Consider the following 15088-nt stretch of genomic DNA (forward strand, 5'->3'; position numbering starts at 1 on the left):
AGGGTGTGGGTATTATATTCTATTGCAGAGTTTGGATATTATATTTTATTGCAGAGCGTGTGTATTATATTCTATTGCAGAGTGTGGATATTATATTCTATTGCAGGGTGTGGGTATTATAGTCTGTTGCAGGGTGTGGGTATTATATTCTGTTGCAGGGTGTGGGTATTATATTGTATTGGAGAGGGTGGATATTATATTCTGTTGCAGGGTGTGGGTATTATATTGTATTGCAGGGTGTGGGTATTATATTGTATTGCAGGGTGTGGGTATTATATTCTATTGCAGAGTTTGGGTATTATATTTTATTGCAGAGCGTGTGTATTATATTCTATTGCAGAGTGTGGATATTATATTCTATTTCAGAGGGTGGGTATTATAGTCTGTTGCAGAGTGTGGGTATTATATTCTATTGCAGGGTGTGGGTATTATATTCTATTGCAGGGTGTGGGTATTATATTCTGTTGCAGAGCGTGGTATTATATTCTATTTCAGAGGGTGGGTATTATATTCTATTTCAGAGTGTGTGTATTATATTGCATTGCAGAGTGTGGTATATTCTATTAAATTGCACAGTGTGGTGTGTTATAGGGGTTCCTTGCTGCAGGGTCTCCCTCTCTAGGGAAATCCCCTATGGCTGTGGCGCGTGACGTCACGCCTCTGACGTAGCGTGCGTGCTGGTCCCTGACGTAGCGTGCGTGCTGGTCCTTGATGTCACCGACGGCCTGACGTCCCCTCTTCGCGACACTCTCCCTCTCCGCCCCCGTGCGCGCACGGGGATTGTTTTGCGACCCGTTGCCAAGGCCCGGCCCCCGGCGCGAGGGAGTCTATTCGTTTTACGGCCGAGGTGGGAAGATGGCGGAGGGCGCGGACGGGGCAGCGAGTGGCGAGCGGGAGGACCAGGCCCAGGGCATGAAGGCCAAGGCCAACCAGTATTTCAAAGGTGAGGAGTGGAGAGGAAGCAAGGTTAATCCGGGCCCGTCTCCGGGGAACCGGCCGCGGGGCCCCTCAGCCGGGACCCCTCATGTGAGGGGAGGGCCTGAAACCCGGGTTGCCCAAAAGTGAGCCATTGGTTACAGTGAGGGAGGTTTGGCTGCCCAATACTGAGCCATTGGTTACAGTGAGGGGGGTTTGGCTGCCCAATACTGAGCCATTGGTCACAGTGAGGGAGGTTTGGCTGCCCAATAGTGAGCCATTGGTCTCAGTGAGGGAGGTTTGGCTGCCCAATAGTGAGTCATTGGTTACAGTGAGGGGGAGGTTTGGCTGCCCAATACTGAGCCATTGGTCTCAGTGAGGGGGGTTTGGCTGCCCAATAGTGAGCCATTGGTTACAGTGAGGGGGTTTTGCCTGCCCAATACTGAGCCATTGGTTACAGTGAGGGGGGTTTGGCTGCCCAATAGTGAGCCATTGATCACTGAGGGGGGGGGTTTGGCTGCCCAATAGTGAGCCATTGGTCACAGTGAGGGGGGTGTGGCTGCCTAATAGTGAGCCATTGCTTACAGTGAGGGGATTTGGCTGCCTAATACGGAGCCATTGGTTACAGTGGGGGCTTTGGCTGCCTAATAGTGAGCCATTAGTTACGGTAAGGGGGGGTTTGGCTGCCCAATACTGAGCTATTGGTCACAGTGAGGGGGGGTTTGGCTGCCATTGAGTTACAGTGAGGGGGGATTGCCTGCCTAATAGTGAGCCATTGGTCACAGAGGGGGGTGTGCCTGTCTAATAGTGAGCCGTTGGTCACAGAGGGGGTGTGCCTGCCTAATAGTGAGCCATTGGTCACAGTGAGGGGGGGGTTTGGCTGCCTAATAGTGAGCTATTGGTCACAGTGAGGGGGGTTTGCCTGCCTAATAGTGAGCCATTGGTCACAGTGAGGGGGTTTTGACTGCCCAATAGGGAGGCATTGGTTACAGTGAGTGGGGTTTGGTTGCTGAATAGTGACTCACTGCTCACAGTGAGGGGAGTTTACATGCCCAATAGTGAGCCATTGGCCATGGATCATAGAATTTACAGTGCAGAAGGAGGCCATTCGGCCCATCGAGTCTGCACCGGCTCTCGTAAAGAGCACCCCACTTAAGCCCACACCACCATGTCCCCATAACCCCACCCAACACTAAGGGTAATTTTGGACACTAAGTGCAATCTGTCATGGCTAATCTACTTACCTCTGCACGGTAGCATGGTGGTTAGCACAATTCCTTCAGAGCTCCAGGGTCCCAGGTTCGTTTCCGGCTTGGGTCATTGTCTGTGCGGAGTCTGCACAGTCTTCCTGTGTCTGCGTGGGTTTCCTCCAGGTGCTCCGGTTTCCTCCCACAGTCCAAAGATGTGTGGGTTAGGTGGATTGGCCATGCTAAATTGCCTTTAGTGGCCAAAATTGCCCTTAGTGTTGGGTGGGGTTACTGGGTTATGGGGACAGGGTGGGGGGTATATGCTTGGGTAGGGTGCTCTTTCCAAGAGCCGGTGCAGACTCGATGGGCCGAATGGCCTCCTTCTGCACTGTAAATTCTATGATAATCTTTGGACTGTGGGAGGAAACCGGAGCACCCAGAGGAAACCCACGCAGACATGGGGAGAACGTGCAGACTCCGCACAGTGACCCAAGCCGGGAATCAAATCTGGGACCCTGGAGTTGTGAAGCAACTATGCTACCGTGCTGTCCTAGTGAGGTCACAGTGAGGGGGAGTTTGGCTGCCCAATAGTGAGGCTTTGGTCACTGTGTCGGGTGGGGGTGGCGGTGGCTGCCCTGTACTGAGCCATTGATCACAGTGAGGGTGGGGGTTTGGCTGCTCAATAGTGAGCTCGGTCACAGTGAGGGGGGTGGCTGCTTAATAGTGAGCCAGGTTTAGTTGCCTAATAGTGAGCCATAGGTCATAGTGAGGGAGGTTTGGCTGCCTAATAGTGAGTTATTTGCTACAAAGGGAGGTTTGGCTGCCAAAGTGTGTACATTATTATGGATGTTGAATGCTGTGCCAATAGTAGGTAGCAGAGGGACTGGCCCTAACTGACAGGTGGGGAGTTACCTGAAGGCACTCTGATGCTGCCACTGACATGTTTAATTTGGTGAGATTCACACACACACACACATATCAATCTCAAATCAGCAAAGGTTTCTCGCACTTTGAAGTATTTGTTTATGTACAGAGTGGTTGGCCACGAGCCTGAAATTTACAGACAGTTTCTATTTCCATCTTATTGATTTTGCACTGCTCCAGTTACCTGTTGCACCCTGTTCAGGCAATGCTCTTAAAGGGGCAGGCCAGGCGGATTGGGACATTGCAGCGAGGCCCTGCCTAACGTCTTGGTCACATGATAAAAGATTTACTTGTTAGTTTCCTACATTACAGCAGGGACGACCTGCGTGCTAGCTCGTGATTCACAAGCAAGGAGACCCTCGTCCCTCTGTGCAGGACTATAACTGCAATCTCTCTCTCTCTCTCTCTCCATTTAAAGATTCTTCCTTCCCGATACCTCGGGGAACAGATTCTGTTCACTGTAACACAACCCCCGTTTGAGATTTTGAATATGTCAGATCTCCTCTACAACTTCCTTGCCCTCAGAAGAATAATCTGAGCTTCTCCAAATTCACCACCTCACTGCAGTTCCTCGACCTGTTCAGCATTCTGATAAAGCTCTGCTGGCATCTGGTATAAATTTATTGGAAGCTCGTGACTTTTCAGCAAAAACAATGTGATGGTGGGCAGGGGGCCTCTGGAAAATTGAGCGTGATGCGGAATTATAGTGGAATTATATTGTGTTATAGCGGAACGTTTAGAAAGCAGTGGTAGGATCACTCAGCATGGATTTATGAAGGGGAAATCATGCTTGACAAATTTGTTGGAATTCTTTGAAGCTGTAACTACGTAGTACAGTTGACAAGGGGGAGCCAGTCGATGTGGTGTATTTGGGCTTTCTGAAGACGTTTGACAAAGTCCCGCATAAGAGATCGTGCAAGATTAAAGCGCATGGGTTTGGGGGAAGTGTATTGAGGTGGATAGAAAACTGGTTGGCAGAGAGGAAACAAAGAGTCGGGATTAATGGGTCCTTTTCAAATTGGCAGGCAGTAACCAGTGGGGTACCACAGGGATCGGTACTGGGACCCCAGCTATTCACAATATATATTAATGATTTGGATGAGGGAACAAAATGTAACATCTCAAAGTTTGCAGATGATACCAAGTTGGGTGGGAGGGTGAATTGTGACACGGGTGCAGGGATCCTACAGCATGATGTGGGCACGCTGGGCAAATCAATGGCAGATGCAGTATAATTTGGATGTGTGAGGTTATTCACTTTGGAAGTAAAAATAGGAAGGCGAATTACTACCTAACGGTTGTAAATTGGGAGAGGGGAGTGTGCAGCGGGACCTGGGTGTCTTTGTGCCTCAGTCGCTGAAGGTAAGTATGCAGGTGCAGTAGGCGGTAAAGAAGGCTAATGGTATGTTGGCCTTCATTGCGATACGGGAGCAGGGATGTGTTGAAATTATACAGAACCTTGGTGAGGCCTCACCTAGAATATTGTGTGCAGTTTTGGTCTCCTTTTATGAGAAAGAACATTCTTGCTCTCGAGGGAGTGCAGTGAAGGTTTATCAGACTGATTCCCAGGATGGCCGGATTGTCATATGTGGAGAGATTTACTAGGTTAGGATTATTCTCGCTGGAGTTCAGAAGAATGAGGGGGGATCTCATAGAGACTTATAAAATTCTAACAGGACGAGACAGGATTGATGCAGGGAAGATGTTACCAATGATGGGTGTGTCCAGAACCAGGGATCACAGTCTGAGGATTCAGTGTACACCATTTCGGACAGAGATAAGGAGACATTTCTTCACCCAAAGAGTGGTGAGCCTGTGGAATTCATTACCAGAAGAAATAGGCAGCGAGATATAGCACTTGGGGCGAATGGGATCAAAGGTTATGGGGAAAAAGCAAGATTAGGCTATTGAGTTGGATGATCAGCCATGATCGTAATAAATGGCGGAGCAGGCTCGAAGGGCCAAAAGGCCTCCTCCTGCTCCTATCTTCTATGTATCTACGATGCATTTTGGAAGATCAAATTTGGCTGTGAATTATACAGAAAATGGCAGAACCCTTAGGAGCATTGACATAGAGTGATCTGGGAGTTCAGGTCCACAGTTCCATGAAAGTGGTAATGCAGGTGGATAAGGTGGTCAAGTAGGCATAAGGCATGCTTGCCTTCATCGGCCGGGGTGTTGAGTACAAGAGTTGGCAGGCCATGTTACAGTTGTATAAAACTTTAGTTAGGCCACATTTGGAATATTGCTGCAGTTCTGGTCGCCACACTACCAGAAGGATGTGGAGGCTTTGGACAGAGGGCAAAGAGTGTTTACCAGGATTGTTGCCTGGTCTGGAGGGCGTTAGCTATGAGGAGAGGTTGAATAAACTCAGATTGTTTTCATTGGAAAGATGGAGGCTGAGAGGAGACCTGACTGTGGTCTAAAAATTGAGAGGCAGCACAGTAGCACACGTGGCTAGCACTATGGCTTCACAGCAACAGGGTCCCAATCCACCCAACCTGCACGTCTTTGGACTGTGGGAGGAAACCGGAGCACCCGGAGGAAACCCACACCGACGCGGGGAGAAGGTGCAGACTCCGCACAGACAGTGACCCAAGCCGGAATCGAACCTGGGACCCAGCCGCTGTGAAGCCAGAGTGCTATCCACTTGTGCTGCCCGAATCGCTGTCCATGTGGAGTTTGTACATTGTTCCTGTGTTCACCCCCACAACCCAAAGATGTGTAGTGGGGTAGGATTGGCCATGCTAAATTGCCCCTTAATTGGAAAAGAATAATTGGGTACTCTGGATATATTGAAAAAAAGCTGACATCTCTGACTCTCCTCAAGTGATAGGACATAGAGACAGGTAATTGGCCATGGTGGTTGGGGGGGGGGGGGCAGTAACAATCTGATTATTCTTGTGTTAGTTCAATCATTACAGTTCATATATGCAGGTGGAGGACGCTGATTAAGTACCTTGAACACGGAACATTAAGTTTCCTATAAAGTTTTATTTTTGTTGGAGTGCCCCTTTAAGGAGCTGTTAGTTTGTTTTTTGAATTCTCACAAATAAGTATAAACCGAGACTTATGGCGTGGTGGATAAAGTCCCAGCCCAGGACTTTATGGCCAAGGAAGGTGCATTCGTAATGCGGCCGTAGAGGTTGAGTGTCAACCTTCCCAATCCGTTCAGCGCACATCAGTTCTGGATGGGAGCGATTCCTGGGTCAGCCGTATGATGGAACATTGGAGCCTCTGCCTTCACTGTTCATAGCTCCAGACAACAACATGCAGGTTGCCACAGCAACTCCGACTCCCTGCGCGAATTGTGTGCAGACACTTTTGGGAGCCGGGGTGTTGGGTCGGAAAGAGGCAGACATTGATGTTGATAAAGCTAGTGTTCAGCAAAAGATTGGCATCTGGTTTCCAACTTCACCAACTGGCTTCAGAACAAACTGACAGTCTCCAGGGACGAAATGATCTACTGTGTCCCTATCACATGCTTAATTCCAGGGGACGGGCTTTCTTCCACAACCTTCTGAATATGAGGCGAGGATGCTGTCACTGAAGTTGTCAGTAGTGATGTCCCCGACTCGGATAGGCAGATTCTGACGAGACATTTTGGTTAATAAAATTGCTTAATTTCCCTCGGGAATGCTCCTCGAACAGTTTGTAATGCAGTTAATGTGGCAAGATGAATGAAAAGTGATGGGTCCCACGTGCCAGCAATGGGGTAATTCCACTCTTGTCTGCTAGCATCGTAATGCATGTTTTATTCCTAATTAGCTGCCAGTGGGCTTTTCACAGTAACTTCATTTGAAGCCTACCCGTGGCAATAAGCACTTTTCATTTCATTTTCATTCAGTGGTCTGAGCTTGGAAATGACACGTGAGCACTGGCTGAGGGCAGGAGTGAGCTGGATGGTGACGCTGGCCATGGTGCAACAGACAGCAAGTCCCGCAAAAGATGCAAAGGAAGGAAGGGTGGGCAGCCGGGGATGGAACTTGCGGTGCACTGTAGTCCAGTGGGAGTCTGCACCTTAAAGGATGATGGTGACATCGGCAGGGGCGGGGGGGGGGGGGGGTTGCAGTTCTGAAGGTCCAGCTTAAGCTACTTATCCTGGGCTCTGCCTTGTACTTTCTGCACAATCTGTAACAAGTGCTGGCTTGGAGCTGAACCGTTGACGGTTTCTAATAGAGTTACTGTGCATTCGCTATGCCAGGCACCAGTTGTGTATAATTATCAGTTAACAGTGCAAACTAGTTTGCTGCGTTGCCTGTTGTCACTTTCTAATGCCAGACTGTTGTTGTCCCCGCAGATAAGGATTACGACAATGCCATTAAGTATTATACACTGGCCATCGAGCTGAACTCAGAGAATGCTATTTATTACGGGAACCGCAGCTTGGCATACTTACGGACTGAATGTTATGGCTACGCCTTGTCAGATGCCACCAAGGCGGTGGAACTGGATAAGAAATATATTAAAGGATATTACAGAAGGGCCACAGCCAATATGGCACTGGGCAAGTTTAAGGCTGCGCTCAAAGACTACGATACGGTGAGTGGAAGTCTACTGATTTTTTCCCCCTCTGATAAAGAGTACAGGAGGAGGCCATTTAACCCCTTGGGCGCATCTCGCCATTCAGTGGGATCATGGCTGACCTGTGCCCCAACCTCAAACGCCCACCTTTGCCCCATATCATTAATATACCGTTTGGAACTGAGGCAGTGTGAACTGCAATTTTCCACATGCATTTGTGCGACCGCATTGACTCCAACTGTGTCAATAACCAGAACAGATCTGAACGGGCCCTACGGACTCGAAACGTTAACTCTTGTCTTTCTCTCTGCGCCGATGCTGGGTTTTTCCAGCATTTTGTGCCCCTGTTTCAGATGTCCAGCGTCCGCAGTATTTTGAATTTAACTTGCGAAACTAGGTACGGCGCCGCAGTGGTTAGCACTGCTGCCTCATAGCGCCGATGACCCGGGTTCCATCCCGGCTCTAGGTCGCTCTCCGTGTGGAGTTTGCACATTCTCCCCTTGTCTGTGTGGGTCTCAACCCCCCCCCCCCCCCAAACCCAAAAAGATGTGCAAGGAAGGTGGATTGGCTATGCTAAATTGCCCCTTAATTGGAAAAATGAAAGGGCAAGAGCAAGGAGGTTATATTAAATCTGTATGAGACACTAGTTCAGCTTCAGCTGGCGAATTATGTCCAGTACTGGCTGCCACGCGGGCGCATTGAGAAAGTGCAGAACAGATGCACCGGATTGGATCCAGGCAGAAGGATTGCAGAAAATTACTTTTTCTTAAAGTCACTGTCGCAACGCGGCAGCCAATATGCACACAGCAAGATCCCACAAATAACAGTGTGATAATGACCAGATGATCTGTTTTTTTGTGGAATTGATTGAGAGATAGGTCAGGTCACTGGGGAGTTACCCCTCCCATCCCCTCTTCAAAACAGTGCCGCCAGGATCGTTTTCATCTACCTGCAGATTTAGCCTCTTGGTTTAGCCTCTCTTCTGAAAGACTGCATCTCCACTCCACTGCCCTGCGAGTGTCAGCATATGTTACTGCGCTCACTCAAGCCCCGGAGTGGGACTTGAATCTAGATGTTTGAGACTCAGGATAGAACCAACTGAATCGCACCTGACGAGGGATTGGGGTTGGCGGGAAACATTCGGGTCAGACAGGATGGACATTGACTTGTCAACATTTGGGGCTTGAGGGCCCTTTAGATCTGCAAAATACAAAGCTTGGTGAAACAGAATGGAAAGAGGAAAGGGAGAGTGAGAGAGTGTTAAGGGACGTGGAAGCGAGGTAGGTGAATAGCGTCGGGATCCATATCATTGATTTAAAAAAAATTTTAAAATAAATTTAGAGTACCCAATTATTTTTTCCAATTAAGGGGCGATTTAGCATGGCCAATCCACCTACCCTGCACATCTTTTGGGTTGTGGGCGTGAAACCTGCGTAGACACGGGGAGAATGTACAAACTCCTCACGGACAGTGACCCAGAGCCGGGATTCGAACCCGGGTCCTCGGCGCCGTAGGCAGCAATGCTAACCACTGTGCCACCGTGCTGCCCTGATCCAGATCCTTGATAGCATTCTCATGGAATGTTGGAACATGCTCCCGGGAGGGGGCGGGGATGGATGCTGTTTCTATGTACCCAAGATAAGTGAGTGTAGTTGGAACATACGGCATTCGTTGAGGTCTTTCTCTGGCCGCTTTTCTTTCTGTTAATCACCTCTTTCTGTTTCTCAAGTACAAGACCAGGCGAGTGGCACAGCAGTGGAGTTTAGGGCACAAGGTCCCGTAGCAAGCTTTCCCAGAGCAGTTGCTGCCCAGAGCTCAGTGGCAGGACCCCTGACTGGCATTCACTCTACCAATCCTGAGACACTGAATCCAATGATATCGCCGTTGCTGCTGCCCCAGTGGAGATGAGCTCACAGCGATGTGGGCTGCTGAGTGAACCTGGAGTGCTTTCGCTTGTGCAACGTAACCAATCAGCAACACTTTGTATTTATCCACCACCTTCAACCGATTACCAAGCCCCAAGGTGTTTCGCGGCAGTGTTATCAAACCAAATTTGACACGAGATATTCGACCCGCAATTAGGGGGTAAGTTAGTGTGGCCAATCCATCTACCCTGCACATCTTTAGGTTGGGGGGACACGGTGAGACCCATACGGACACTGGGTGAATGTGCAAACTCCCCACGGCCAGTGACCCAGGGTCGGGATCGAACCCGGGTCCTCTGCACCTTGAGGCAGCAGTGCTAACCACTGCCCTACGGTAGCACAGTGATTGGCGCTATTGCTTCACAGCTCCAGGGTCCCTGGATCGATTCCCGGATTGGGTCACTGTGTGCAGTCTGCACATTCTCCCCGTGTCTGCATGGGTTTCCTCCGGGTGCTCTGGTTTCCTCCCACAAGTCCCGAAAGACGTGCTTGTCCCTCTGTGTACCCGAACAGGTGCCAGAATGTGGTGACGAGGGGCTTCTCTCAGTAACTTCATTGCAGTGTTAATGAACATAGAACATTACATAGAACATTACAGCGCAGTACGGGCCCTTCGGCCCTCGATGTTGCGCCGACCCGTGAAACCATCTGAAACCTATCTGACCTACACTATTCCATTTTCACCCATATGTCTATCCAGTAAGCCATATGTAAGCCTACTTGTGACACGAATAAAGATTATTATTAATAACGAGTATTAAGAAGTAGGTTTTAATCGAAATGAGGCGCTGGAGAGGCTTTGGAAGGAATTCCAGAGCCTAGGAGCCAGGCAGCTGTAGGCATGTCTCCCAAGGTGGAATGATTAATATTAAGACTCCAGATCTGATTGCAGCTTCAAACTGTACTTTCCCATCTGCCCAGGTACCCTTTGACTCCCTGTCAATCAAGAATCTACCTAAGTCCATCTTGAATATATTCAATGACCCAACCCCCCCACGCGTGCTCTCTGGGGTAGAGGATTTCACAGACTAACAACCCTCTGAGAGAAAAGAGAAATAAAAAAAATCTAATCTCAGGCTTAAATGGGCGACCCTCCCCCATTTCTAACTTGTGTAGCCTTGCTCTAGTCTCTCCCATAAGGGGGAATATCCTCTCAGCGTCCACCCTGTCAAGTACCCTGAAGATGGAATGTGTTTCGATAGGATCACCGTTCATCCTTCTCGCCTCCAATGGATATAAACCCAAGCTCTCCCAACTATTATGATCCCGGACCAGATACCAACAGTTTCCAGGGTACCGGACAGAAACTCCAATATTTTATTTAATTTGTAATTCTGTAAGGAAAGGATACTTTGCTTCAGGAGTGATTCCACGCACAAATAGGGAAATGGTATAATAAAACTAACTTTAACATAATAAAGATAAATGGCTTTCAATTACCAGTTAAACAATGCTTAACAATACAGTGAAACAATAACCCTAAACTGCTTTCTTTATCTCCACTCAAACAACACCCATCTCTGGTCAAAATCCACTTTTAAATAGTCAGCAGACTCAGGAATACTTTCTGTAAAGATATGTCTTGGATAAACCACGAGAGAGAGATGCTCCAGGAAACAGCTTGAAGATTCTTGCCTGTGTCAAATCACTGGTAAATCTGCCAGCCTCTCCAATTAAGGGGCAATTTAGCGTGGCCAATAACACCTAACTTGCACATCTTTGGGTTGTGAGGGTGAAGTCCACTTGCAGACACGGGGAGAATGTGCAAACTCCACACGGACAGCCGGGATCGAACCCAGGTCCTCAGCGCCGTGAGGCAGCAGAGCTAATCACTGCACCACCGTGCCGCCCCATGGCTGGAATGAATTATGATCTTTTTTGATACTTTAGTTGTACCGTTGTCTCCAAAACGTGTCTGCTGCCTTTCAAATGCAGGAATTTTTAAAAACGTGACTACAGCAGTCACACACACTAACCCAGGCTTTAACCCTTACTGCATCAAATAAATATATCTGAAATTCCTACATTCATCACAACTCATTTCTATATAAGGTAACCCCTGACATATGAATGCACATTTCTTCCTCCCTGTTATTTTTCCATTGAGTGTCGGGCATTTTATTCTTGGGCTCTATTTGTCACTTTCTCTTTTCCCAAATATCCTAACGTGTCGGGGTTCAGTTCAGACCCGGAGCCGTTGCTCACTAGAGATCCAGTGCAGTTGGTTGACTGCGGAGGACACAGTAAACGTGTCGATACACACACACATGCCCGCCCACCCTCTTGCAGATTCAAACATGAATCTCGTGGACCCTGGCTAATAATCCCTTGGCCGGTCACATGCTTCCGTAAACAACTGAATCTTCGCAGGGGCCTGGCCAGTTAAAGCGGAGAGAAAAATGTGTGGAACGTGAAGCCCTGGACAAGCAGAGAGCATGGTATAAGGGGAAGTGATTTATAGGATGGGCTGCAGTTGGTATTTGGAAGCGCCTGTGGTTTCAGTGCCCACACAAGATGTCCACCCGCTCGTCCACACAAGCCTCTCTGCTCCGTAATGAGGGAATCTCCAGAGTAACGCAGTCCTGTCATCCCACTGTGAGTTTGTTAGAAAGGAAAGGGATATGTAAGTCCAGACTGTTCCATTTTTGACTGGTTCCCGATCTTGTTCTTTTGTGCCGATTTGTCTCACATATTCAGTGTGTCGGGGAACAAATTCTAGAAATGTTGGCGGAACTTCTAACAGTTGCTGCAGCGTGTAGTCAGGTGCATGCACAGAACTGTCAGGGTATTTATAGTGGGGCTATGAGGGTGATGAATCTTCAGTAAAAGCTTAGTCGAAAATCATTCCGCATACAGTCAGTTGTTATAAATACGAGCCGGGTGTATTTGTGATAGCAGGCTTGTCAATCCCATTCTGCCCCACTACATTGCCAATAGCTCACATCCCTGCATGGCACCTTTACTTTGAAGGTGAGTTTTGAATATATCTTTGCTTGCGTGCGCGTGTTTGCATTCTCGTTGGCCTCGAGCGGTTCTGCAGTTCACCGAATAACTTTTTGAGTTTTTCCAGGTTTTCGAACGGTGGTGGTGAATGGGGTGTGTGCGTTTTGAAGAATTGATTGTGATTTGGGGCAGTCCCGAGCGATTAACCCTGAATGGAACATTCCCCTGGCAAGTTGGGTCCAGAATGTGAAGCATAATGATAAATCTATTTGCAGTAGTGTGATAAATATATGCCATTTTCTTTGTGCCCATTCGAGCAGTGGGACTGCCCCAGCAATCCAATTGCGAGTGTGTCCACTAAACAGAGGCTGGGTCTGGGGCATTCTGAACTGTGGGACAGGAGGGGTTAGAGTCATAGAGATTTACAGCACGGAAATTCCAGACAGCTTTTCAGGCAGCGAATTCCAGATTCCCACCACCTTCTGGGCGAAAAGGTTTTTCCTCAAATCGCCTCTAAATCTTCTGCCCCTTGTCTTAACGCTGTGCCCTCTGATTATTGACCCCTCAACTAAGGGAACAAGTTTCTTCCTATCTATCCCATGTCCTTCGTAAACTTGTGCAGCTCGCCCATGCCCCCCTCCCCCCCCCCCCCCCCCCCCCCCAGTCTTCTCTGCATTTTTTTTTAGAAAATATTTTATTGAGGCATTTGTCATTTTAAACAGCAGAAAAATCCAACACACGCAAAAAAAAACTCACGTCTTCTCTGCTCCAAGGAGAACAAGCCCCAGCCTCACCAGCCTTTCTTCATAGCTGAAATGCTCCAGTCCAGGCAACATCCTGGTGAATCACCTCTGCACCCTCTCCAGTGCAATCACATTCTTCTAATGTGCTGACCAGAACTGCACACAATACTCCAGCTGTGGCCTAACCTGTGTTGTATACAGCTCCCTGCTCTTACACTCTATGCCTCAGCGAATAAAGGCAAGTATCCCATACGCCTCCTTAGCCACCTTCTCTACCTGTTCTGCTACCTTTGGGGACCTATGGATGTGCACCCCAAGATCCCTCTGTACTTCCTGGTATCTGACCGTTCATTGTGTATTCCCTTGCCTTGTTAATCCCCCCAAAGTGCATCACCTCAACACTTCAGGGTTAGGTTCATTTGCCACTATTTTGCCCATCTACATTGTCCTGTAATTTACGGCTTTCCTCCTCGCTAGTTAGCACACCACCAATTTTTGTGTCACCTGCAAACTCACTGACCATAACCGCCTCCCCATGTTCCTGCCTAGATCATGAATGTAATTATCTGGTGCTTATCGGTCTGCTCCTGGTGGTAGCTCTCTCAGGTTAAACACAGTCTCTCAGAAGTATATCTGCCCCAGTGCAAGCCTGTCGACAATGCTCAGGTGTGAATGAGTCAGCCAGGCATATAGTATTTGAGTTTCGGTGTTCAGCGTTGGGTTGCAGTTGCGCCCAAGCCACCTGTTGACTGCAATGACCCTTAGCCACTCCAGCCTTTCTCCAGGTGGGCTAGGCTAACTTGCCCTTTCGGGGGGGGGGGGAAGGTTCCACGCTGGGTAATGAATCCCGAATTCTACTGGACATGAAGTCTGATGTAACCTGTGTCCCTTTCTGTTCCATTCTAGGTGGTTAAGGTGAAGCCAAATGATAAAGATGCTAAAATGAAATACCAAGAATGTAACAAAATTGTCAAACAGAAAGCTTTCGAGCGTGCAATAGCAAACGATGAGCTGAAGAGATCAGTGGTGGACTCTTTAGACATAGAGAGCATGAGTAAGTATTTGAGAAGTTTAGCATTAAAAATGGGACTTTGCGTTTCACTGCTCCCGGGGGTTGGATCAAGCTCGCATTGTTTTCTCCACTGCTGTTAGAATCATACAGCAGAAGGAGGCCCTTCAGCCCATCATGCCTATCCCAGTCTTCCTTTGGAAGAGCTATTCATTTAGTCTCAATCACCTGTTTGTTTCCCCCCCCAACCCGCTCCTGGGCTAACAGCACGGGGGCAATTAGGGATGGGTAATTAATGCTGGCCTAGCCAGCGACACTCTCAAACAAATGGGGGGAAAAACACCGCCCTGTACAAAATCTTAGCCCCTTCAGTATTTTAGAAAGCTCAACCCATATTTTCTCTGCATGTTCTCTCATGAAAGAAGATCCCGTTCCTTGGGCCTATCCGATGACTAAGATAATGAGTTCCCATGGCATTATCATAGCTAAACATTCAGCCAGGTTGTCCCTCGCTCTCCGCCTAATCCATGTTTTGACCTTGTCTGTGTTCCAGTCTCTCAGTCTCCTGGCTTTTGTTTTGTATCCAGCAATCGAAGATGATTACACTGGTCCTAAACTGGAAGATGGGAAAGTTACTTTACAGTTCATGAAAGACCTGATGCAGTGGTTTAAAGATCAGAAGAAATTGCACAGGAAATGTGCCTATCAGGTAAGGAGCTTTTGCTGTGTACTCTCGGGGTAGCTACTACAGTAGTCCCCCTTTATAACGCGGGTGTTGGGGTCCAAGATAGCCACCCGCGTTGCATCCGAGCCGCGGATATCCACGATGGGGGTTTTAAATAAATTTAAAACCCCCATCGTGGATCTAATTAAAACAAGCACTGCTGCGTTTTTAACAACTTAAAAGTTGGATTGGAG

At 48.3% G+C, this 15088-nt stretch overlaps 1 protein-coding gene across 1 annotated transcript in view; it reads left to right on the top strand.

The window, feature by feature from the left end:
* The first annotated feature begins 707 nt into the window (after nucleotides 1–707).
* ppp5c (protein phosphatase 5, catalytic subunit) overlaps nucleotides 708–15088 on the top strand; it is a 32674-nt gene continuing 18293 nt past the window's right edge. Inside the window, exons 1-4 of the mRNA XM_038785911.1 lie at nucleotides 708–943; nucleotides 7327–7568; nucleotides 14068–14215; nucleotides 14758–14879. Coding sequence (XP_038641839.1) covers nucleotides 856–943; nucleotides 7327–7568; nucleotides 14068–14215; nucleotides 14758–14879 — 600 coding nt within the window. The 5' untranslated portion in view covers nucleotides 708–855. The remainder of the gene's footprint in view (nucleotides 944–7326; nucleotides 7569–14067; nucleotides 14216–14757; nucleotides 14880–15088) is intronic.

This window comes from Scyliorhinus canicula, chromosome 27 (assembly GCF_902713615.1).
Source record: "Scyliorhinus canicula chromosome 27, sScyCan1.1, whole genome shotgun sequence".
NCBI classification, from domain to species: domain Eukaryota; kingdom Metazoa; phylum Chordata; class Chondrichthyes; order Carcharhiniformes; family Scyliorhinidae; genus Scyliorhinus; species Scyliorhinus canicula.